Source organism: Mytilus galloprovincialis, chromosome 13 (assembly GCF_965363235.1).
Source record: "Mytilus galloprovincialis chromosome 13, xbMytGall1.hap1.1, whole genome shotgun sequence".
Classification (NCBI taxonomy): domain Eukaryota; kingdom Metazoa; phylum Mollusca; class Bivalvia; order Mytilida; family Mytilidae; genus Mytilus; species Mytilus galloprovincialis.
Window position 1 is genome coordinate 39574973 of NC_134850.1, and position 26963 is coordinate 39601935.

At 33.5% G+C, this 26963-nt stretch overlaps 1 protein-coding gene across 1 annotated transcript in view; it reads right to left on the reverse strand.

The window, feature by feature from the left end:
• Positions 1-26745, reverse strand: part of LOC143057528 (uncharacterized) — a 68708-nt gene extending 41963 nt beyond the window's left edge. The window contains exons 1-6 of the mRNA XM_076230839.1: positions 26521-26745; positions 26307-26397; positions 25464-25497; positions 10022-10151; positions 7869-7938; positions 7136-7242 (exon numbers count right to left, since the gene is read on the reverse strand). Of these exons, the coding sequence (XP_076086954.1) occupies positions 7136-7242; positions 7869-7938; positions 10022-10151; positions 25464-25497; positions 26307-26397; positions 26521-26676 (588 nt within the window). The 5' untranslated portion in view covers positions 26677-26745. The remainder of the gene's footprint in view (positions 1-7135; positions 7243-7868; positions 7939-10021; positions 10152-25463; positions 25498-26306; positions 26398-26520) is intronic.
• Between the last annotated feature and the right edge of the window lie 218 nt (positions 26746-26963).

A 26963-nucleotide genomic window follows, 5' to 3' on the forward strand; every position in this document is an offset into this window, starting at 1 on the left:
GACAGGCACATAATTATTTGAACTACTGCGGTCCCGACACTTCTTTGCAGCTTATACATGTTATACATCATGAGGGCAGGTGACATTATATGAATGCTAGTCAATTCGTTCCAAGTCCGATTCGTTCCAAGCCAGTTCGTTCCAGATTTGGACAATTCGTACCAAGTCAATTGTCAATTCGTTCCAACTGATTTATTTCATTATTAATCAGATCAGACTTATCAATGTGTTCCACCTGATTAAGTTCATTATTAAATCAGACTTAACAATTTGTTCCAACTTTTTTATAATGTATATGTCCGTATATCACTCACTGTATATGTGTAAATCAACCTACAGTGCACGGCAAAAATCGGCATTTTCCTTGTCCATTTTTTCTGTATATTTCATATAAAAGATAATTTTTCAATAACATATGTTCATACACATCATAGAAATACAATAATCAATTATAATGATAACTATTTCTTTGAAAATATCACTAGTTAGTCACTTTATTCATATTTAAAATATTAAATTTGTCATGAAATACTTACCTTAATAATTAATAATTATCAATATATATCATGCCCAATATATCGTTCTTCCCAATTAATAAACCATAAAAAAATTTTAGATACGTATTTATATTCATTTTTTAATATGAGGAAGGCGCTACCTTAAATGCCAGCTTTATACCAAGACAATGTCCTATATATTGATTGGTTGTTGGTTGCTTAATGTCCAGTGGCAAATATTTCATGTATGTTCAGGACAAATGTCCTAGGCTACATTAACATATAGTTTTTGTCTAAAATAAAATAATAAGTTCAGATGGAAAATGTTTAGGGATAGATCATTGAACTTCAAAAGGCAGGAGGGGGTATTGTATTTTTCTTTTGAATAAAAAATTCAATTCCCAAATTGATGAAAAAAATATCTGTTCAAGCAGGAACATATATATTAGATATACTGTTCCCAGGTTCAAGCAGAGGACAAAAAATATATTTTGAATCCAGATTTTCACCAAAAACAATTTTATCTTTCAGATATGCAAAATAAACTTAACTAATATCAAGTTATATATGTTAGTTATACGTCCTTGCTAATATATATCTAAAAACCTTTAAAACTTCCCAAACCGCACAGGTAAGTTTGTACACAGTAGTTTTTTTAGGTGAAAATACGGTCATATTTGCAAATTTGTTATGAATCGAACCTAAATACCTAGTGTTAAATTTTGACTAAGTAATTTAAATTGATAGCGCTGAAGGGCTTGGTGAAAAATATCCGACTCGAACGTGAAAAAACCTTCTTATTTCTGACCATTTTCAGTTTATGGGTTCTACATCAATTTCATGTACTAATTCAGAGTCAGTTTTATTTAAATGGTTAATATTGTTTAATACTGTTCTTGAATAAGTTGGAACGAACTGACCAAGCAACTTGGGACGAATTTGTTGGTACGAATCAGAGTTGGAACGAATCATCCAGATACCCATAATATACATATGTCTCGGTATTTACCTTGTCTTTCCATCTGTTTGAAATTTCATGCAGACCCATAGTTATATAATATCAGAGACATATAATACAAGTATTATATGTCTCTGATAATAGCAATCAACTCATTATTCGTAGATATTTTAAAGCGGAATATTCGGTTTCAGCAGACTCCAAGATCTGACGTTATCACGTGACTGGAGTATGTAAAGTGTAATCGGATACGGAGAACGGCCGTTGATTTTTTCCCAAAAAGCCGTTTTAACTTTTAATCTAATTCTTGAATCGCCAGATAATCCAGAGCTCTACCATAGGAACATTCAGTCTTGCCACATTAGTCCGACATTATTCTGGAGTCCAAACTTAAGGCTGTTTAAATTGCCATACAAGCTGTAATAATCTCGCCGGACTAACATCACTGAGTAGTATATAGTATTGCTGGTGATCCGATGGATAAATCTGTTGTAGAGTTGTCACGGACTCAGACGTACTTATATATAAATATAATTATTATCTGTGATTGTATCTTGCATTAATTTGTAGGATCCTTTACTACAGATAATTGATGAGCTGATCTGTAACAATAACATCTCCATGCCTTATATATCATCAATCTAATTAAAAACCGATCTCTCATCGCTCCTGTTTCTGAGCTCCCACGCGACATATCAGAAACAGGAGCGATGAGAGATAGGTTTTTAATTAGATTGATATATCATGTACTGTAGTACGACGCTAGATTAAAACTGACGAGGAAAGGTAACACACGGCCACCGAAAGCTTTATTTTTGTGAATCCCAGGTGGTCGTGTGGTCTATCGGGACGGCTACAGTGCAGGCAATTTGGTGTCACGATATCTCAGTAGCATGGGTTCGAATCCCGGCGAGCCTGGAAGAACAAACTGAAATTTGCGAAAGCAAAGGAGTATGTTCGATAAGGCGACCAAGCAGTTTGAGAAGGTGTGTGTAGGTGAGTTCATCTTATCACCACATTCTTCTCCATCACAACGCTATAATCATGTTAGGCCTCATCATATTCTTAACTCTGAATATTACTGGACAACTCTTAAAAAATACACATCCTGTTCACCAGAAAGATCGTAAATATCAACTTACAATCATAAACAACATCGATGGTTCAGAACAAGATACTATATTAGCAAATATAAGAATGTACATCAGCTCCAGAAACAAATCAGGAATATCTCATGGAAAACTATTCAAACAACCATGTCATCTTGCATACCTATCATTGCTGCTCATTATCACATCAAATGACATAGACCTAAACCCTGATCCAGAATCAACTATTTTCCCTTGCGGAACTTGTGACGAACCTGTGACATGGGCAGAAAAGGGTATAATGTGTGATACCTGCAACCAGTGGTATCACGTCTCCTGCCAGTCTATGAGCTCAAGAACATACAACATCCTTGCAGAGGACAGTGCAATAGCCTGGGATTGTCTCATATGCGACTGTCCGAAATACAGCTCAGTATGCTTTGACCTAGTGCTGTCAACATCAAATTCATTCAGTATCCTGTCTGACACATCACTCAAAAGTCCACTTCCATTAGATTGCATCAAACCAATTCATGCATCCACACCAGAGAGAAAAAACCAAAGTTATAGACCAAAAACCAAAACTATACCAATCAAGATGCTTACTGTGAATTTTCAATCCATCAAATCTAAACAAGGACAAGTTAAAAAATCTAGTAGAAAGTACACAGCCTGTTATTGTCCTAGGAACTGAAACATGGATAGACCCAACTATAACAGACAATCAGATCTTTCCACCAAACTATCATATATACAGGCATGATCGCAACCTAAAAGGAGGAGGAGTACTAATAGCCATAAAAAATGACCACCTCAGCACACCTGTGCCTGAGCTCCACACCAACTGCGAAATTGTTTGGGCCAAAATAAGCCTAGTCGGGAATAAAGATATGTATCTGGCATCATATTATAACCCTAAAACATCAAACGAAGACAGTATCGAAGAACTTGGAATAAGTCTAGAACGAGCGAGTACAACAAAAAATGCCTTCATGGTAGTTGGTGGTGACTTCAACCTGCCAGGCTGGAATTGGTTAACAAGAACCCTAAAACCAGAATCCACCTGCCAAAAAAACCACTATAAGTTTGGTGATATCCTGGACGACAATGGTCTTGTACAGCTAGTAGATGAACCAACAAGAGGCCCCAACACACTGGACCTAGTTATTACAAATAACCCATCACGCTTTACACGTACCAAAATAATACCTGGATTGTCCGACCATGATATTGTATTTAGCGAAATAGACACCAAGCCAATATCAAGGAAACAAAAACCAAGAAAAATTCCCCTATATAGAAAAGCAAACTGGGAAACCATTAAAAAGGAGATGAATGACACCCATCAAAAGATCAAGGAACTAGCGGCAAACGGCAGTTCAACTGAGGAACTATGGTTAATCTTTAAGACCAACTTAAACCAGAGTGTGACAAATCACATCCCACACAAAATGGCAAAACAGAAAGACAGCTTGCCTTGGCTCACACCATCAGTACGCAAACTAATAAAACGCCGTGACAGATTGTACAAAAAACATAAAAAGTCAGCTGTTCCTTCAATAAAATCCAAACTTAAAGAAACAAAGAGAATGGTACAAAGAGAGCTCCGTCGTTCGGTTCATACTGGAACTACATTGAGAACATCGTAACACCTAAGGAGGAAAACAACCAATATAGTAGTATGAAACGGTTCTGGACATACATCAAACATCAAAAAACAGAAAGCAATGGAGTTGCTCCACTTCGCAGTGAAGGTATACTACATACCCACCATATAGACCAAGCTACTATTCTAAACAAGCAATTTCAATCTGCCTTTTCCACCAAGGACACATATAATGAACACGAGTTTAAATCCAGATGCAATATGCCAGGTCAATATCCCAAAGCAGAGGAACTCAACATCACAGAAAATGGTATACTCAAACTCCTGCAAAAAATAAATCCAAATAAAGCAGCTGGACCAGATAATATAAAACCTAAACTTCTCAACGAACTGGCCACAGAAATAGCCCCAATCCTTACAATCATTTTCAAAACATCAATAGAAACTGGGGAAGTACCAAATGATTGGAGAAATGCAAACGTAACACCAGTATTCAAGAAAGGAGAAAGATATAAAGCAGAAAACTATAGACCAATCTCTCTAACTTGCATCTGCTGCAAACTAATAGAGCATATAGTTACAAGCCACATCATGAAACATGCTGATCAACATCAAATCCTCTATCCATTACAACATGGTTTCCGTACTAAACGCTCGTGTGAAACCCAACTAATCGAATTCGTGGATGACATCACTAAAAATATGAGTGCAGGTAAACAGACAGATGTTCTTATAATGGATTTCTCAAAGGCATTTGACAAAGTCGGTCACAGTCTCCTAGTACACAAACTAGAACATTACGGTATCAGTGGTAAAACCAATAGATGGATAGCCAGCTTCCTATCCCATCGAACGCAAGCAGTGGTAGTGGATGGAGAGTGCTCATCACATATTGATGTAGAATCTGGAGTTCCCCAAGGCTCTGTCCTTGGTCCTGCATTATTCCTGTTCTACATCAACGACATGCCAGATGGGATCAAATCCACTGTCCGCCTATTTGCTGATGATACAATAGCATATCTTACCATCTCATCTGACAAAGATTCAAATGACCTTCAAAGCGACCTCGACAAACTGGGAACATGGGAAGACAAATGGAAAATGTCCTTCCATCCGGACAAATGCAATGTTCTCACCATCAGCCGCAAAAACAACACCATTCCAACATCTTACACATTGCATGGCCACAAACTGGAACCTGTCAAAAGTGCTAAATACCTTGGTTGCACCTTCACATCCGAACTGAAGTGGAATGATCATATCAATAATATATGTAACAAAGCCAATAGGACAATAGGCTTCCTTAAGAGAAATTTAAACATAGGAGCATCTTCAGTAAAAGAAAACGCATACAAAAGCCTCGCAAGACCAATAATAGAGTATGCAAGTCCAGTATGGGACCCATACTTTAAAACCGAAATAGATCGTTTAGAAATGGTCCAGAGAAGAGCAGCAAGATACGTTTCCAACAAACACCATAACCACTCAAGTGTCAGCAAAATGATTGAGCACCTGGAATGGCCATCTCTGGAAAAAAGGCGAAAAGACGCTAGGCTAACTATGCTCTATAAAATAGAACACGACAAAGTGGCTGTAACTAAGGAAGGTCGTCTTATGCAACCAACACGACTGTCGAGGAACATGCACGACAAAAGCTATCAAATTCCTGCAAGCAGAAGTGATTACAGGAAATACTCATTTTTCCCAAGAACAATCAGGGATTGGAACGCTCTCCCTCCTGGGGTAGCATCAGCACCGTCAGTTGAGGCCTTTAAAGCCTCACTGACAAAGCTGAACTAAATTATCGAATTGGGGGGGGGGGGGGGGTCTGTATGCGCACCTAAGTCATGGCATAATAATCAGCTCGTTGATTGTGGCCATTATCAGGCAGAAGCAGAAGCAGAAGGTCCTAAAATGGCCCCCTTTTTTAGCGTAAATTTCAAATTCGGATTTATCGACCAATATCACGATAAATTATAGCTAATACATTGACTAGCTAAGATATAAACCATTTTGTTCAAAATTTTACGTTTCTGCGTTTCATTATGACGCCACAAGTTGTACTCATATTGATTTTTCACGAAAAAATCAATGAAAATGGGTAAATTTCCATAGATTATTGGACAGGAAACATAGAGCGCATACGTCGACAACAAAGATCTTTTAAAATAATGTTTGTGAAGACATTTCACATGTCTTATTTGAATCTTAAGCTTGTCGACGCCTGCGCTCTATGTTTCCTGGTCCTTTATTTGGTTGAAATCTAGCTGATTTTGTCAAATTTCACCAAAATCCCTTATCTTGACCTTTTTTGGGTGTAAAAATCAACGTGTTAGAATTAAACTTTGACAAAAACAGTTCTGTTTAACTTTCTAGCATGTCTTTAAGGCAACTTAAAACATTTATTGTCTTGTAACTATGAACTTTATAATTGGGGCCAAATATGGCCCTTGCCGAACTTACTCCTTTACAGACCTAACATTGTTGGGTTGATGTTTAGACGAGTTATATATATATGATCATAGATGTAATACCCACTACATCTATGATATGACCAAGGATTTGTATAGTAGGAATCTTAGTTACTTCACAAATTCTTGGTATGCTACTCCGCTGAATATAAATAAAATATCATAAAAGGCCATGGCTGTTCAGGCGAGAATAGTTATCATTGTAATTAGAATTTATACATTGTAGCAGGGACTTCATTTCATGATATCAAAATTTAATCATGCAGTAGGGGGGAAAAATATTTTCTAAGATAGACTTAAAGGATCCACACAACGGTTCTTATACAAAAACTTTAAAACTATAAGAGAAAAAAAATTTAGAAAAAAAGATTTCTGCGATGACTCACTAAATTTAGTTTCATTTTTATCATTATTACTGACTTTCCATGTCAAAAATTAAGAATTCGTGTCATATATGCTCCTTATTCTTATAATAACTGCATGTTTCAACGGATGTAATAGAAAATCGGATATACCTTTTCGAACATTTCTTTGGCATGTTCTATGATGTTACTGTTTCTAATTTTCTTGAATTCAGTTTCTGTCTCTGTTTCCTTGACTGTGTATCTGGCGGAGTGTGGTCCTAAAAGACAATCAACCATCAGTAAAATATTGTTAGATATGTTTGATATTGTCTACTTACATAGTACACTTGGGTCACAGGGTTCTCTTACTTCGAAAACTGACTATGAAATGGACGATATGGACTATGCTAATGCTATATATATATATAGTTACATACGAAAGTTTTTTTCAACCCGCGTTTCTTCAATTATAGAATACGCATTCATTGTATGGGCCAGGTTGTAAACGGTCTGATTCATAAGAATCAGCATAAGCATAACATACTTTTTATTTAAAGTCGGGTATACATATAACAATACAACATAAGCTCTGTATAGGGGCTTTTATCCGACATATGATTCATTAGAGAGGCTTCAATATCATGCGATACCGGAACTTTTCTCGGTGTTGGTATGATTATACTTTCCTATACTGGCTATAACTGGAGAGATGGCCAGTGGAGAGGAAATCAATGTAATAACGAGCGAACATAATTTACCATTCATTTGTATACATACATACTATTATATGGAAAATATGAATCTGCTACTAGTATCTCCTTAGAAATGTGAAACGTATATACATATATATACATAGGATTTCAAAAAATTACACAAATGACAAGGAAATCTATCGCAAACTCACCCTCGTTCCCAATTTCTTGTGTCAGATATTTCCATTGTCCATTTCCTTCATTTACCAATCCAGTATGTAGCTGAAATACATTGCTAAGCTAGTAACGATGTGGTTTTTATACATTGGTAATTTACAACTTTATCATTCAGTCAGATTTACTTGGTATGTATTACACTTTTCTCTTTTGATTTTGTTTTAATTGTATCAGTTTGTAAAAAAAGAAAACAGCAGTCATGTAATAACCGATTTGATGGTAAAATATTAAGAATCCAGAAATTAGCTTTTTGGAGTTTTTAAAATTGTCTGTCATCTTGGTCATGAAGATGTTCTTGAACATTTTACAAATATAGAGCTGCGCCATGAGCGCATGATACGTCCGTCTGCCATTTAATCTCGTCTTTATGCTTTTAAGGAATTTATAAGACCAACTAGAAATACTATGAAGACCTCCTCAAATAGACCCCCCAACAGCATTCGACCAACCAAAAAGATTTTTTTTAAACATGCATACACAGTGGATCTCATTGACACAAAACTAAAGGAACTAATGTCAACCAGATAGTTTCGTGGAATTTAGTAAAAGTGTTTTCGAGGTTATTCCGAAGTGTTGATGAAAGGACAGGCGGGCGGACGAACGGACACCTACACACACAATAAATTTATAACTGACTAATTTTATTAGAAAATACACAAAATGAAAGTTAAAATATCTTATGTTTTAAAGGTCTTTTAGAGACAAAAAAAACTTAATTTTCGCTATGAGGTACTTTTGTACATGTTATAACTTGTATTTTTGCATTATACAAGTTATAACATGTACAATATTTTTGTACATGTTATAACCTGTACAAAATCGCAACTTGTACACGACATATATACTAACAAAACGAAGATGTGATATGATATGTCAATGACTATCCACCACACACCAAACGACGTAGATGCGCTGCAAGCATGGCTGCAACTGAGGAAAGTGATGTGAAGGACATTTTATCCGTGTTAAACAAAATTGCTATATAGTAACATTTTTAAATGACGAATAATTTATTTGAAATATTTACAAGTTGATATAATGTCAGTTAAAAGTGCGAATTACAGTCTTTTTATACTCTTCAACTTCAAAGAGACAATTATTGCTATTTCACAAGAAATCAGAGGTCTATGATTTAAGTAGATTGCTTTAAAGGCCCAGAAATAATGACAAATGCAAAACAATTCAAATGAGAAAACTACTTTGAAAATTAACGTCCTGATTTTTGCACAAAATAATGAACGAAAAACAAAAACGTAACACACGGTAACAAATGTCAATCACTGACTTATACAAACTACTGCCTTGGGGCAGACGTATACAGAATGTGGCGGTTTGAACAAGTTATAACCCCTAATCTGGGACAGTGAAACTACAGCATAAAACAAGAACCCCCAATAAAAAAAATATAATAAAGTGTGACAAACATCAACCACAGAATTACAGGCTCCTGACTGGGGACAGACCCATATAGAATGTGGCGCGGTTAAACTAGTTTGAACTTGATGCGCCAACCCTCCCGGCGTAACATGGGACAAAGGTATAACACTAAACATAAGAACAAACTACGAAAATCGGATAAAAATGGCGTAACACTTCAGATTGATACAAATAGAAATACATATAACAAAAGTACAGAGTGGACGTGACAGGGTACTTGTACATCCCCACAACAACAACAAAAAAAAACCACTAAGCACAGATCTGAGAGTACTCGCAAGTTCTGACAGCTAATTCAAATAAAATAGGCTAGCAACTAATAAAAAAACCAATCCTGCTTCTTTTAAATACCAATCAGTAAACATCCAAAACCCAGTGGATTTAGTAAAGACGTCATTTAAAACATTCAGAAAAAACATGACTTTGTGCGAGTAGGAATCGACAGATTGTAGAGCCGTAAATGCACATTGATACTACGTTAATAAAAACAATATTTAGCTTGATTTTAATTTAGTGATAAAAAAAAACTCAATATCAATACAAATAAAATAATATTCAAAGATCTGTTTTCAATTGGCAGCCTTTAAGAATAAGATTATTTAAAGGTCAATAAATTTACCCGGATCATTTCTAAATTTCCAGACTCGGTAAATAACATCTCCGTAAAAAATATCCCATCTGTATAACTTACCTCTTCTTTATCATGCATTTTGGCAGCTAGCATTCCAGCAAGACCCTTTTTCGTTGCTAACACTTCATCATCTTCAGGAGGGTGATATACTTTAAGAATTTCACCATTTGGTTTTATTTGGAAAGAAAACCTTCAGTAGGAAGAAGAAACAACTGTTAATCGTAAAATTCTGTTGTCAACGTATATGAATGTGTTTGCCTAATAACAGTTCCACTGGAAATTTTGTAATATACAATGTTATAATTATTATGTTGGAACAAATATTATCTTTATTACATGTAACTTTATTATATCTAGTGAAAAATAATATTACAGACTATGTCTTCCACTGTTACTCATCTTAATATAAAACGGCATGAACTTCGTTTGAATAATAATTTGAAGTTTCCAATTTCATCTGTTCCGAGCGATAAACAATCATATAATTTTTTATATAGTTGAAATCTGGAAAATCTAAGACTTAAAAGGGCAATCTGTATATGTGATATGCAATGCATATGAATAATAAACATCATGCATGATGTTGATTGTTTTTGTTTACTTTGAAAATAACTAATTCGGAATGCTGTGATATCCCTTTCGATATGCAGGTGATTTGAGGCATTGACATTAGATATAAGACTAGTTATAGTTATTGACCAAACGAGTAGGTATATAATTTAATCTGCACAGCTCATGTGACCCTTATTAACCCGAACGACGTAGGTCTAAGGAGTTCGGGTTAAATGGTCATCCTGAGCGTGCAGATTAAATGATAAATACCTATTTGATTGGCCAGTAACTGTTTTAACACATGACGTCATCAATTTACGTGAACAGTTAGAAAATAACACGTGACGTCATCAATTTACGTGAACAGTTAGAAAATAACACGTGACGTCATCGATTTACGTGAACAGTTAGAAAATATGAGGACGATATTCCGCAATCAACGGGCTCTATGTCTAAAAAAAATCAAAACTGAAACAGAAACGAAAATGGCAAAACGGAACGCAGACTATTCAGTGATGAATTATACATATGTTCCAGACCATATGAGTATTTGGATCATACGCGTACGGCCGGACCGTATGAGTATACGCGTATGGTCCAGTTTGAGATGATCATACATGTTATGGGTTATATTGGTTTAAATTCAAACAAACGTTTATCACAATCTCAATTTTTAGTTTCACAAATTTTTATTATTACAAATATATGGATAAAATGAACAAAGGAACAATTGAAATTAAATATTTGTTCAATTGTATATCTGAATCCTATTTTGGTACTCTCGCCCAAGGTGACACTTGCTACCATAAGTAACGTAATATTTTTTACATTTACATGTTTGCAGTTCATGCATGCCTTTGCATCTGCATTTTTCGTAAAGTTGCTAAATATTCTGAAACAATTGTCCTCCCAAATTATGTTTACTTCCGATATCTTCAATTTCAGTGATCATAATTCAATTAATGTATTACTGATCGATATGCTAAATACAAGAGATTAACAGATTTAATTAGCGTGAATTTTTTATATAGTTTACATTAAATAAAAAGTTTTTATTTCAATTGCAATTAAACTTTTTTATAGCAATTTGAGAGTTAAGTTATGTTGATCTGTTATATGCATTTGATCTGTCAAATGCATTAAGAAACTTGACCAACTTCTTGATATTAGTCAGACCGTACGAGTACGGTCCGACCGTATGAGTATTTTGAAAAAATACGCATACGGCCCAGACCGTACGCGTACGGTCCAAATACTCATACGATCTGGAACACATACATAAAACAATGTATATTTTCAATTAACTACATATGTAGTATAACGAAATCAGAGATCAATATTTTAATTAGATTGACCCTTTGATGGGAAAATGTAACAAAAAATATGTTCCGGCGTGACATTTGTTCCGCTAGAACAAATTTCATAGGAAATATGTTCCGCCGGAACTTATATAACAGAAAATATGTTCCAGTACTGTAAAATTTGTTCCGGAACTAATTTTTGACCAAATATGAAATAAGTTCCGGAACAAATATCATAGCTCCATGAATTTTGTTCCAGTTAATGTTAAAAGTTTTAAATAAGTTCCTGTGATATTAGCTTAAGACCAATATGTACATAGTTCAAAGAAATCAATGAATAAGTTCTTCTCAAACCTATTTTCACTGAAATAAGTACCTTTGCAACATATCGGACAGCGAAACATTTTTTTGTTACACTTAAATTATAAAGCAAGCTAAATGCTGTACTGAGTGTGCTGGCATTTTTTTTATAATTAAACATTTGCTGTAGTCCACAAGATTCTTATTGGATGATTTACATTTTTCATTTATTATATTATCAATATATCATACTTATTTTTATAATGCACTTGAATGATAACTTTAAACTCATTGATGACAAATGTTCAGTATATAAGATAACCTGTTTAACCAGTGGAACATATTTCACAGACTAGGAACTTATTTTACCAGGTGAGGAACTCCGAACAAATCTCATACACCCAGAACTTATTTCACCAGGTAAGGAACAAATCTCATAAACCCAGCACTTATTTCACCAGGTAAAGTGCGGAACTTATTTCATAAAGATGGAACAAATTATATTGAAATTATCTATGAAAAAAGTTCTCCCAGAACATATTTCCTGTGATAGTAGTTCCACTGGAACTTTTTTCACAGGAACAAATTTTGGCTCACAAAACATGCAAAAACATATCATGTTTTAGCATAAAATCGTTAAAAATTGTTTTTAGTTTCGCTACACTCGGTGATATATATTTTTTTTAAAACTTTATTGAATTACACACCTTTCAAAATCCAGGGTTCGCACCCTAAAGGTCAGAGTACTTTTGAACTGTGCAGAAAATCTGAGGTAGCTAATGCATATCCAGATAAAGCACAGTAAGAACAAAGAGATTTTACCCATGTCATGTGTATAAGGATAGGTAATTTGTGTCGCTTTTAAAACTGCTTTTATGGAAAGTAAACATATAGATTAAACAAGAGGCTCTCAAGAGCCTGAATCGCTCACCTTAAATTTTTTTGCTTAAATCTTCCATCAATGATTATTTTGGGTTTTCAATTTATATAAATGGTTCTTCGATTCTGTCATATCTTCTTCAAAAGCAAAAACAAGAGTGGACACACTGAAATGTCTCGTTTGTCTCATGTTCATAAAATAATTTATGATGAAAGTATAAAAAAAACATTGTATACCCCAAGCATTACATTATTGCTGTTTACAGTTTATCTACATCTATAATAATATTCAAGATAATAACCAAAAACAGCAAAATTTCCTTAAAATTACCAATTCAGGGGCGGCAACCGAACAACGGGTTGTCCGATTCATCCGAAAATTTCAGGGCAGATAGATCTTGACCTGATAAACCATTTAACCTATGTCAGATTTGCTCTTAATGCTTTGGTTTTTGAGTTATAAGCTAAAAACTGCATTTTACCCCTATGTTCTATTTTTAGTCATGGCGGCCATCTTGGTTGGTGAGCCGGTTCACCGGACACAATTTTTAAACTAGATACCCCAATGATGATTGTTGCCAAGTTTGGTTCAATTTGGCCCAGTAGTTTCAGAGGAGAAGATTTTTGTAAACTTTTAAAGATAACTACATTTGTAAGATTTACGGAAAATGGTTAAAAATTGACTATAAAGGGCCATAACTCCTAAAGGGATCAAATGACCATTTCGGTCATGTTGACTTATTTGTAAATCTTATTTTGCTGAACATTTTTGCTTTTTACAGTTTATCTCTATCTATAATAATATTCATGATAATAACCAAAAACAGCAAAATTTCCTTAAAATTACCAATTCAGGGGCAGCAACCTAACAACGGGTTGTCCGATTCATCTGAAAATTTCAGGGCAGATAGATCTTGACCTGATAAACCATTTAACCTATGTCAGATTTGCTCTAATGCTTTGGTTTTTGAGTTATAAGTTAAAAACTGCATTTTACCCCTATGTTTTATTTTTAGTCATGGCGGCCATGTTTTTTGATGAAATGGGAATTAAAACACAAACTTTATTCTAGATACCCTAGGAATCAATAAGATGAAGTTTGGTTTGAATTGGTTCATTAGTTTCAGAGGAGAAGATCTTTGAAATAGTTTACGACGGACGGACGACGACGACGGACGGACGACGACGGACGCAAAGTGATTGCAAAAGCTCACATTTCCTTTTAGGAAAGGTGAGCTAAAAATGTGATAAATATAAATATATGTCGTAAATTGAAAATATACTTTGTTTTTTTGTGTACATAGAATTCATCACTGAATAGTCATCGTTTCGTTTTGCCATTCTCGCTTTTTAATTAGTGATGTCATTTTTTTGTTTCGGTAATCATGGAAATGTCGTTATGTCAATTTATCGTGTCGTTTCGTTCAATACGTTTTGTTTTTGTTTCATTCTAGCAAGCTGAAAAAAACAGAACAAGTCTTCACAAACTTTGTTCGAAATAATTATAAATAGATAATGTTGATTTCGCGATATTTTGAAATTGCCTTTCTGAAAATTCAACAAATAGAAAAAAGTGTGAGAATTATAAATGTACGTCGTAAATTGAAAACCAAGGTTGTTTATTATTCTGCATGTCACTGAGATTCTCAGAATTACATTTAAACAATACAGAAAAAAACGTAAACAAAGATTTATTGTCACACTACTGCCAAAATGTTAGTTACAAGATACTACTCTCATTTATACAGAAGGAAGCATTCATTTCTTTTCATCTATTTCTTTTGTCATATTGTAAATCATACAACGAATATATATGGAAGTTTTTAACGACCTTGACTGGCTATACAGCCCTTGTACGGTCGGTAATACAACGAATAACACCCTGGGGAATATTTAAAGAAAAAAGAGTCCAATTTGTTGCTTAAGTTTTAACACGATATACATATATATCTATTTATTTTATACTGATCATAGTGGCCTCACCTATTATTTAAAAGTTCTTATATCCCCAGAAGTGTCTAAAAAATGCGGAGAACTCCACTGTAATGCACCTTTTGGCTTGGGGCCAAATAATTATTTGGATAACGAGTTTTGATATTTTTTGATATTTTAGCTTTAATATCTCTGAGGTGAGAGTTCGATAAAATGTTCGTTGGGCTGACTCTCCTTAAAAACTATTGAATTTTCATAACGTGTTGCATATCCAAATATTTCCGCCAATTCGCACCACAATATAAATGGCATCTGGTCGTTTGAAAAACATCAATACTCAAAACAATTTGTTAGAAAGCTTGTTTACATGGTAGAATTATTTGTTGTCATAGTCGCTCGTTTTTTCTTTACCGTCAATGAATACGACCATTTCTCTAGCACGGTAGTTATGACAAAGTAAAAAGTAAAAATAACAAAAATATACCGATTTCCAAGGGAAGTTCAAAACGGAAAGTCTTTTATGAAATGGAAGAATTACATGTAGAAGCCCAAATCCATCAAACGAAAGGACAACGACTGTCATATTACTGACTTGGTACAGGCATTTCTTTAAAAAGAAAATGGTGAATAAAACCGGGTTTTATCACTTGTGATTGTTTGCCACCATAATCACGTTATGTTATTGACTTTCTAGCTAGGTGATCTCATACTTAGCTGGAGTGTTTGCCGTCATGTTTGGTTAACATTTGTACTGTCTTTTTGATTTGACTATTTAATTGAATTTATGGAACAATTATCTTTTCAAGACTAATTTTACCACAATGACGCTTTATTAGTGAATTCAACTTATCTGACACCTTTTAACAGAACGTTCCATCCTTTCTGAGGTTGATTGTCTTCATGTGATGTGGTATAAATATCTTGTTATATTGATATTTGACTTGACCATTTTTATTTGAGGCCTAGAACTTTTACTTTTTAAACTATCTCCTTGTGAACGTATCTCTACAAAACCATTTTACAAATAGCTTTCATACTTGGTAGGATTATTGACGATGATGTTGTTGATTCCACAATTTATTGGGGAAATAGGATTTTGGAAATGTTAAACGTTGACATACACTGTTTTGTGTATGTTCCTGTTCTACAATTCTAAACTGTACAGACACTTTTTTTCTCATTCAGTATATATACATGCCTATTAGATTGTTAAAACAATTTTTAAACACCGCGCTAAAGTACTCCATTATTCATTTTTCATTATTCAAAATTCAGTAATGAATAATGAAATAGTTCATAATTCACTATTTAATGTTAAGTGATGAATAATGAATAATGAAATAATTTATGTATCAAAAAATAATATTCAAGTTGAATAGTGAAAAATGAATTAAAAAACAATTTGACTGTGACGTATATCCCATATTTCTGAATTTGTCATTCTCATGTTTTCTAAGGGACGACAACAAAAGTTAGGATAAAAAACTTAATTCAGGATAACTATATTTTAAACAGAAATTCCTTGATTCAATGTATGGACGACCTGAATATCAAAACATATATATAAAAGATTAAATAATCTACGTTCTTTATTTTCACTTTACCTTTGCTGTTCTCCGTCCTTTGATTATATATATAACATGTCGATTGTGCCGCAATGGCCATTAGAGGGGTTACGGAGGACCTGAATGCCAAAATACGCGTGAAAATTAAGAAATAGCCAATTTTGAATAATGGAATGGATATTTTGAATAATAGAATTGACTGCTGCGACCCTTCAGCCTAGACAGAAAATAAAAATCCTTCTTGGTATCCATGTTCAATTTTCATTCACACAATGGTGGATTAGGATTTCTGTAATTAGTAAGTATAGTCTGACTTGACTTTTTTGGAAATGCAGTCAAACGCTTGTTAATGTGCGGTGTGCATTTGGATGTGTGGGTCGTTTAAATTTGCAGACACACCCAATCATATGGTGATCCTATGTCACATAAAGAGAGAATGCCAATTCACTGTGTTAAGAATCCTTGGTTCAACTTTATGAGAAGTTCCTGAATGGCCTATTGCAAGGACAAATGTCTAATGTATGTTTCGTTTCAATATGCCAGTACCCCCATTTTCCAGTTAAATTCCTTATTTCAAGCATCCCGGTCAACCTCGAGCTCCTATTACTAAACATTCTGTATATATTGTATTTATTGTTTGCCAAACAAAAACGAAACTCTTCCGGCAGACAAATTTGTCATCTTTTCCAAACTTGAGTGACGAGTCACGATCCGTGTGATTGAACGAAAGGTGACACTTATCCAGAATCGATGAATACTGTAGAAAATTCTAAACAAAGCACAAAATTACTTTGAAACAATTTCATAATATTACCATTTGTACGAGTCACGAAGAGGTACTGTTTTCATATACAAAAAAAAATATAAATAAACATTCTATAGCTGACCTCACTAAGATTAGATTACAAAATAATAATGAAATTTTGTAAAGTTCGTATTTTCCCCCAGTCATACAGTTTAAGAATGTATTCAAGTTTTTCTTGGAATAACCAAGTGCGTTTAAAATTAATAAACTATTTATTTTCCTTACTGTCGTTTAACCATATAAGGGTAAAGTCAAATGCAAAAAAGTTATTAATTGCATGCTTCCTTTTTTAAATAGTGACTCAGATTAACACATCTATTTTTGTTATAATGAGTATTGTAGAAAAAAGAATGGAAACAGGGAATTTGTCAAAGAGACAACAACCCAACCAAAGAGCAAGAAACAACACAAGGTCACCACAGGAACTTTAATGCAGCGAGAGGAATCTGTTTACTCATAACACTGATAAATAAAAGATGCATTTTTTTTAGTTTATCCTGACTTTTTTTGACATAAATTGTCATCCTGCATTCTTACCAATATCATCAAGAATTTTGTGAAATTCCGATTGAGTTGTTGGTTGAGCTGAATTGAATTTCCTTCTTTCTCTGTGGACTGTACATATATTGACGAACATATTTCAAAACCTTTCTTTTCCAAAAGTTCTTCGTCAATGTTAAAGAGTTCTGATTTTTTTAGTTGTAGAAAGTCGCTCAGGTAACATATCAGTTGCTTTTTCGTTTGCATGCTGTTCTCAAAATCTGTCTTTCTAGCTTCTGAGTACTTTAGTGTTATGTTAATAATCTTAAAGCCTATCACAACTCTACTAACTGTGCATCTCAATCTAATTTTTCTACAAAATGTCTAAAGTAATGTGTGTCCTTCGACAACGATGTCAGGTTTTCCTCTATTAGACTCTATTTTCTCGAACGATATAATATCAGACATCTTATAAACATGGAAAAATCTATTCTATAACTGAACTATTTATTTATTGGTGACTTTTCTTAATTCTGACGAGATAGTGTTCAGTTTAATCTAAAGTGAATAGTAATTAGTTATATTTGCGCGCATTACCATAACATTTGCGCGCATAAATCATTACGTTTTGAGCGCAATAATAGACAAATGATATAGTAATTTATATTTTTATATTATATTTATATTTATTATCTTTATTTTCACCTGGTTTGCCTGTAAAATAATTGCGCGTTAATGAAATCAAAATCTACGCTTATATGCAATCAAAAGCTGCGCGCAAATGCAAAACTTTAATCCCCAAATGCGTGCAAACACAAAGGTAAAAAAATATACAGGTAAATGTGGCGCGATTGGATTCCATTTCCTTGCGCAATCAATACCATCAGAATAATTCAGAGTAGCACAATGGATACCTTTTCTATACTGTAATTGGCGCACATTGATAATATAAAAATAATATAAAAATATAAATGACTATATCATTTGTCTACTATTGCGCTCAAAACGTAATGATTTATGCGCGCAAATGTTATAGTTATGCGCGCAAATGTAATTAATTACTATTCATTTTAGATTAAACTGAACACTATCTCGTCAGAATTAAGAAAAGTCACCAATAAATAAATAGTTCAGTTATAGAATAGATTTTTCCATGTTTATAAGATGTCTGATATTATATCGTTCGAGAAAATAGAGTCTAATAGAGGAAAACCTGACATCGTTGTCGAAGGACACACATTACTTTAGACATTTTGTAGAAAAATTAGATTGAGATGCACAGTTAGTAGAGTTGTGATAGGCTTTAAGATTATTAACATAACACTAAAGTACTCAGAAGCTAGAAAGACAGATTTTGAGAACAGCATGCAAACGAAAAAGCAACTGATATGTTACCTGAGCGACTTTCTACAACTAAAAAAATTCAGAACTCTTTAACATTGACGAAGAACTTTTAGAAAAGAAAGATTTTAAAATATGTTCGTCAATATATGTACAGTCCACAGAGAAAGAAGGAGATTCATTCAGCTCAACCAAAAACTCACAAAATTCTTGATGACATTGGTAAAAATGCAGGATGACAATTTATGTAAAAAAAAAGTCAGGATAAACTAAAAAAAAATGCATCTTTTATTTATCAGTGTTATGAGTAAACAGATTCCTCTCGCTGCATTAAAGTTCCTGTGGTGACCTTGTGTTGTTTCTTGCTCTTTGGTTGGGTTGTTGTCTCTTTGACAAATTCTCTGTTTCCATTTTTTTTTTCTACAATACTCATTATAACAAAAATAGATGTGTTAATCTGGGTCACTATTTAAAAAAAGAAGCATGCAATTAATAACTTTTTTGCATTTGACTTTACCCTTATATGGTTAAACGACAGCAAGGAAAATAAATAGTTTATTAATTTTAAACGCACTTGGTTATTCCAAGAAAAATTTGAATACATTCTTAGACTGTATGACTGGGGGAAAATACGAACTTTACAAAATTTCATTATTATTTTGTAATCTAATCTTAGTGAGGTCAGCTATAGAATGTTTATTTATAATTTTTTTTTGTATATGAAAACAGTATCTCTTCGTGACTCGTACAAATGGTAATATTATGAAATTGTTTTAAAGGGATTTTGTGCTTTGTTTAGAATTTTCTATAGTATTCATCGATTCTGGATAAGTGTCACCTTTCGTTCAATCACACGGATCGTGACTCGTCACTCAAGTTTGGAAAAGATGACAAATTTGTCTGTCGGAAGAGTTTCGTTTTTGTTTGGCAAACAATGAATACAATATATAAAGAATGTTTAGTAATAGGAGCTCGATGTTGACCGGGATGCTTGAAATAAGGAATTTCACTGGAAAATGGGGGTACTGGCATATTGAAAAAAAAACATACATAAGACATTTGTCCTTGCAACAGTCCATTCAGGAACTTCTCATAAAGTTGAACCAAGGATTCTTTACACAGTGAATTGGCATTCTCTCTTTATGTGACATAGGATCACCATATGATTGGGTGTGTCTGGAAATTAAAATAAAGGGAACAGTAGTATACCGCTGTTCAAAACTCATAAATCCGTGGACAAAAAACAAAATCGGGGTAACAAACTAAAACTGAGAGAAACGTATTAAATATAAGAGGAGAATAACGACACAACATTAAAATGTAACACACACACACACACACACACACACACAGAAACGGACTAAGCATTATCATGTTATATTGATATTTGATTTGACCATTTTTATTTGAGGCTTAGAACTTTTACTTTTTAAACTATCTCCTTGTGAACGTATCTCTACAAAACCATTTTACAAATAGCTTTCATACTTGGTAGGATTATTGACGATGATGTTGTTGATTCCACAATTTTATTAGAGAAATAGGATTTTGGAAATGTTAAACGTTGACATACACTGTTTTGTGTATGTTCCTGTTCTACAATTCTAAACTGTACAGACACTTTTTTTTTCTCATTCAGTATATATAAATGCCTATTAGATTGACCAATTTTTAAACACCGCGCTAAAGTACTCCATTATTCATTTTTCATTATTCAAAATTCAGTAATGAATAATGAAATGGTTCATAATTCACTATTTAATGTTAAGTGATGAATAATGAATAATGAAATAGTTTATGTATCAATATTCAAGTTAAATAGTGAAAAATGAATTAAAAAAAAAAATTTGACTGTGACGTATATCCCATATATCTGAATTTGTCATTCCCATGTTTTCTAACGAAAACACCCTTTAAATGTTAAATTTTATTTATTTAGTTAGTTTCGGAGGATAATCTTGTGGGTTTTTCTAACTCTTTTAAACAGAAATTCCCTGATTCAATGTATGGACGACCTGAATATCAAAACATATATATAAAAGATTAAATAATCTACGTTTTTTATTTTCACTTTACCTTTGCTGTTCTCCGTCCTTTGATTATATATTTAACATGTCGATTGTACTGCAATGACCATTAGAGGGGATACGCAGGACCTGAATGCCAAAATACGCGTGAAAATTAAGAAATAGTCAATTTTGAATAATGGAATGGATATTTTGAATAATAGAATTGACTGTTGCGACCCTTCAGCCCAGACAAAAAATAAAAATCCTTCTTGGTATCCACGTTCAATTTTCATTCACACAATGGTGGATTGGGATTTCTGTAATTAGTAAGTATAGTCTGACTTTACTTTTTCCGTAATGCAGTCAAACGCTTGTGAATGTGCGGTGTGCATTTGGATGTGTGGGTCGTTTATAAAGAACGATACATAGCTGGGTCTTCAAAATGTCCGACTAAACATCTTTCTAAAGTACTGACTACTATTCTTTCTACAGTTAAAGATGGGCTTAAAAAATATTGTGATGAGATATATTCTACCAGTGGGGTTAACCAGATATGGATTCTAAAAAAATCGAAAGATCTACTGCTTAATCTTCGATCACAATCTTTGCAATTTTGCAGCAACATAAAAACTTTTGAAATTTTCTACGCTATATACTACTATTCCCCATGCTCAGTTGAAAGATCGACTTCACCATCTCATAAAACAGAGCTTTTTCTATAAAAATTGGAATCGTAGATACAAATTTCTTGTTTTGGGTTACAATAATTCATATTTTGTGAAGAATCACACTGAATCTTCCAGAAAGTATACTGAAGATGATATTATCAAAATGCTGGACTTTTTGATCGACAATATATTTGTTGAGTTTGGAGGATTTATATTTCAACAGACAGTCGATATTCCAATGGGTACTAATTGTGCACCCCTGCTGGTCGATTTGTTTTTGTACTCGTATGAAGCAGAATTCATTCAGAACCTTCTAAAAAACAAAAACAAAAAGCACCTTGCGAAATTCTTTAATTTTACTTTCCGATGTATTGATCATTTTCAATCATTGAATAACCCATATTTCAGCCAATACTTACATCTCATATATCCCAGTGAACTTGAAATAAAGGATACTACATTGTACTGATACTAGAAGGACTGCTTAGGATTTATTCGACTCATAATCCCACTATGTTGTCGATGTGTCTGTACCAGGTTAGATTATTGCTGATAGTAACTCCCAGGCATTTACTAGCTTCAACGGTGTCCAGTGTGTGTCCGTGTAATTTGTAATTAGTTGGTATTACAGGACGGTTCTTGAGTTGTATTCTATTAATTACAATGCATTTTTTTGCATTGAAGCTCATTTGCCACTTATCTTCCCAATCCTCTTATGATGTGAGATCTATCTGTAGTAGGTCACTTTCTGCTTGGTTACTGATAGTTCGATAGAGGAGGCTGTCGTCTGCAAAAAGTTTGGTCTCTGATGATGTTGCTGTTTCTGGCATGTCGTTTATGTAGGCCAGGAACAGTAGGGGTCCAAGAACTGTTCCTTGAGGAACACCAGAGAGTACTGGCTCCTTCTAGAATAACGCTTTGTATTCTGTTTTGTAGGAATGATCTTATCCACCTGTTTGCTTTAGGATTTATTCGATTCATAATCTTTAAAACGATATTCATTTGATAAATAAAATGTCCATCCGTAAATACTTGACATTTGTGTTTATTGATATTATCTTCAAGCTATTTTTTTTTTAAAGTTCACAAACTGGATTGCATATTTATTTTAAATTTTTCTTTTCTATTGCTTTCTTTTATTAGTTCAACCTTATAGCATCTAAATATTTGTACTATGATAAGGTTTTGGAAATTGTATGCATTGTGGTCATTGTGTGTTGACCACCTATACTACATGTCATGATTCATTCACATTATTCACCCTGTTAATACGCACACTATCGGTTTGCGTTAAAAAAAAAAATCAGATAAATTGTCAATGAATCCGTAGTAAAAACACTTGAGTTAGGTAGTTTGACATTCGAATTCAACCATATCTTTATTGTATGTGATGACGCAAACACGGGGGGGGGGGGGGGGGGGGGGGTTAACTTCGATATTTTTTTTGTAGGGTGTGCCATTTTTGCCTCAAAAAACGTACCCATTTTAATATAAAATTCACTGAAATTCAGTACCAATAGTTATATATATTTAAGAAAGAATGACCTATACTTATACACAATATTTAAAATATGACCCATGCTTATATAAGCACTAACTCATCATCACTCATAATTCATAAATATACCAGCTACCCTTAAGTTTTTATATATGAATTGACATCGTTTGGTGCATATCAATAGCATATTTATATATGATAGAAGATCATACCCCAAATCAATATACAGTTATCAAACGTAAATGCATTTTAATATAGGATGTCATTAAAAAGGAGGGTAATTTTTATATAAAATCTCTCAAAATTATTTTTGGCACATCCCCGTATACCCAATAATAGGAAGTTAATCCGTTGATGTCCGTTAGAAGTCTGTTCATATTCGTTGGACGTAAGTCCATATCCGTTTCATATCGTTCAGCTTTCTTTTTTTACGTCGACGTCCGTTCTGTCCGGTGTAAACTTTTGAGCATGTTTAAAACTTTAAACGAACGAACGACGGATGAAGTGTCCGTTTAACGTCCGGTAGCCGTCAGTTTTTAACGGTACTCGTCTGTTTTGTTTCCGTTTTGTATCCGTTACTTGTCCGTTATACAATCGTTGGAGGTTCGGTAAACCGATTCACCAACGGATTTCTACCGGACGTATAACGGACGTATACCGAATAAAACGGACGATGAACGGATGTGAAACGGACACGAACGAAAGGAAAACGGATAAAACGAATACGTACAGAATATAAAACGAATAAATGGCTGCCCAATTGAAAATTTCGCGTTAGAAATACGAAATATTGGTATGTCAGATTTCTTGAATGTCATGAATGCTTATTATTCATAATGGATTGTGGACTAAGAGCACGTCTTCACTATCAAGCAGACTGAGCTTAAATATTGCAAATATAAACCTTCTAGACTATAAACTAAAACCAGTTACACGGAACCTTTTAATTATTTCAAGGTCACGTTAATGTTATTTAAATGTATTAATATCGCTGCCTTTAATTTTCCGCTTATCTTGTTCATCCGTTTTATCCGGTAAGCTTCCGTTAGGTGTCCGTTTTATGCTGTACTCGTCCGTTGGATGTACGTTCGCCATCCGTTCTGTCCGGCACCTGTCCGTTTCTCGTACGTTACATATACTGTGTGTGTCCGTTAGCCATTCGTTAATTTATTAGCCAAACTATAATATCCAACATTACTTTCAACTGACTTGTGCAAGAATTAACACACGATTACATATTTTTTTTAAAGATAATTTCTTCTATTCACATTCAATTATTTCAATTCAAATGGAACCAAAAATTCAGCAACAACCTTTTGATGACCAGTCAGCGGTCTTTATAAAAAAAAAAGGCAACTTGTTTATCCTACAATCAGCAAACTATTGTACAGGTAATGTTTTGATATATTTGTACGTGTTCAAATAAAGTCTCTTGCTACCCCACTTCCATGTTGAGGTAGCGGTAATAACTTTTTTTGATTCGAGCATCACTTATGAGTCTTTTGTAGACGCAACGCGCGTCTGGCGTTAATACAAAATTTAATACAGGGTTGAGTTCAATATCGTAGCAGCTACGTAGTAGCTACGAAGCTGCTATCAATATCTATGTAACAACTAGTCTATATATATATATATATATATATAGCTACACGTTCAACAGTCAAAATCTACGTAGCACTACGTAGCTGCTACGATATTGAACTCAACCCTGTTATTTATGATGTGTTAATGAATATTTCTGTTTCCTACAGTTGATTTTGGGGTCCTCTTCGCGGTCCGCGTATCAACTAGGTCGATTTCTTTGAGAAATCAGAGGGAATGATGAAAAATATAAAATTTATTTGTTCTCGCTACGTAACAAGAGAAAAGCTCGACGGAGACTCGCTTTTCGTCCTATTTCTAAAGCTCATACAAATAAATTATGTATTTTCCGACAACATACATATATTGTATATATATATATATATATATATATATATATATATATATATATATATATATATCTACAATGGGTAAACCTTATACAATTACTCCTGAAGACTCAAATCAAATTTCGTGATTGTAGATTATCGTGTACTGCATGCAACTGTAGAGATTTGGTTTGAGCTGATTCGACCGTGATAGTTATTTTCCAATGTAACCAACACCAAAGAAATATGTAAGTGTACTCACCACTTTGAAAGGTCTTTGCCATGGTCAGTATTACCTGAAACGTTTTTTAGAATTATTCTTTTACTGGGGCAAGACTTATATTGTATCAAAAGACCGAATCTGGTCTCCACAAAACATGAAAGGCAAAAAGATCAAGTGGACATTATTTTTTAAAAAGGCTTGCAGCATATCATAAACTATGTCTTACTAATCTGTATTCATAATAAGGATTCTTGTAACATGCTTAAAGTCGAATCTTATTCCTTATTTTTTTGTACCAGTACATAGAAAAATTATAGAAAAACTGCAATTTCAAATAATTGCAATGCAAAATATAACTGATGATATGTAACAAGTTGCACCCAACCCCTCCACCTTTTCAATGGGTTCCTGAATAAATCGCATAATAAAACTAAGACATTAAGATTACATATAGCGAAATGAGTGGACATGAAAATGTCGTTTAAATGGCATACACTTGTAGGATTTCTCTCAATAACCTTTAAGCTATCAAAAGGCCCTACTTCTCCACGGGTTAACATATATTTTCCAACAATGTGGGAACTCATCCACTAACATACGTACCATTGTTTTTTTTTTTTTTTTTTTTTTTATAACATTTTAAAAGTAGCTAAATGATAATGAACACACTGTCTTTTAGAATGCCTTTGCTATTACTTATCAATCCATACATTGAATGTTATATCAATTTTTAAATTGTGATAAAGATAAATTATAACGCTGATACAATCCTATGTGATTGTCCGTAACAGAATATATTTGTCTTTCAGTGACCTATGTTGTTTTAAAAAGCTTTATAAAATTTATATTCATCTCAAAAATTACTTAAGATATTAAAAGTACCTGTTTCATCAGATCTTCTATAGTTGAAGCTGTATACGGTCAGTAGTAGTTCTTGATATCCTGGAGTATTGTCAACCACGGTATAGCTGATCTGCATTTAAACAAAAAAATTGCTTTTACAAAAGTCAACAAATACATTTATAGTCATTATCTTTTATATCGGAAAACGAAATACACGTTTATTTTGAAAGAAATTGAATTAAATCATACTTACTTTTGCATCGATGTTAAATTTTCCAACATTTTCAAAGTCGACATTGGATTTCAATTTATAAAGATATTCAAAGTTTTCTTGAAATTTTATAAATTTTGAGATACTAAAATCAAGAAATGTCAGAACAAATACAATAAACGATGGACGCAAATTCATATTTGTTAGTCAGAGCATTTCGTTTACAAATAAATCATGCTTCTAAGAAAAACAAAGTCTATATGAATATTTAATCAAGATGTTTAAACGTTTTGTTAAAGTGTATCCCACGTCTCCTTGTGCGCATATCCAATTGCAACGCACCTATCACGACCATAGAAAAATTATATAAAGACTACATATAAGGTGTTGACAAAAACCCATATTAATGATTAATTTGATCAACATGAATGCTTTGAAGAAATTTACAGAATAATTTGTTATTGGGAATACACATGTATTAATGC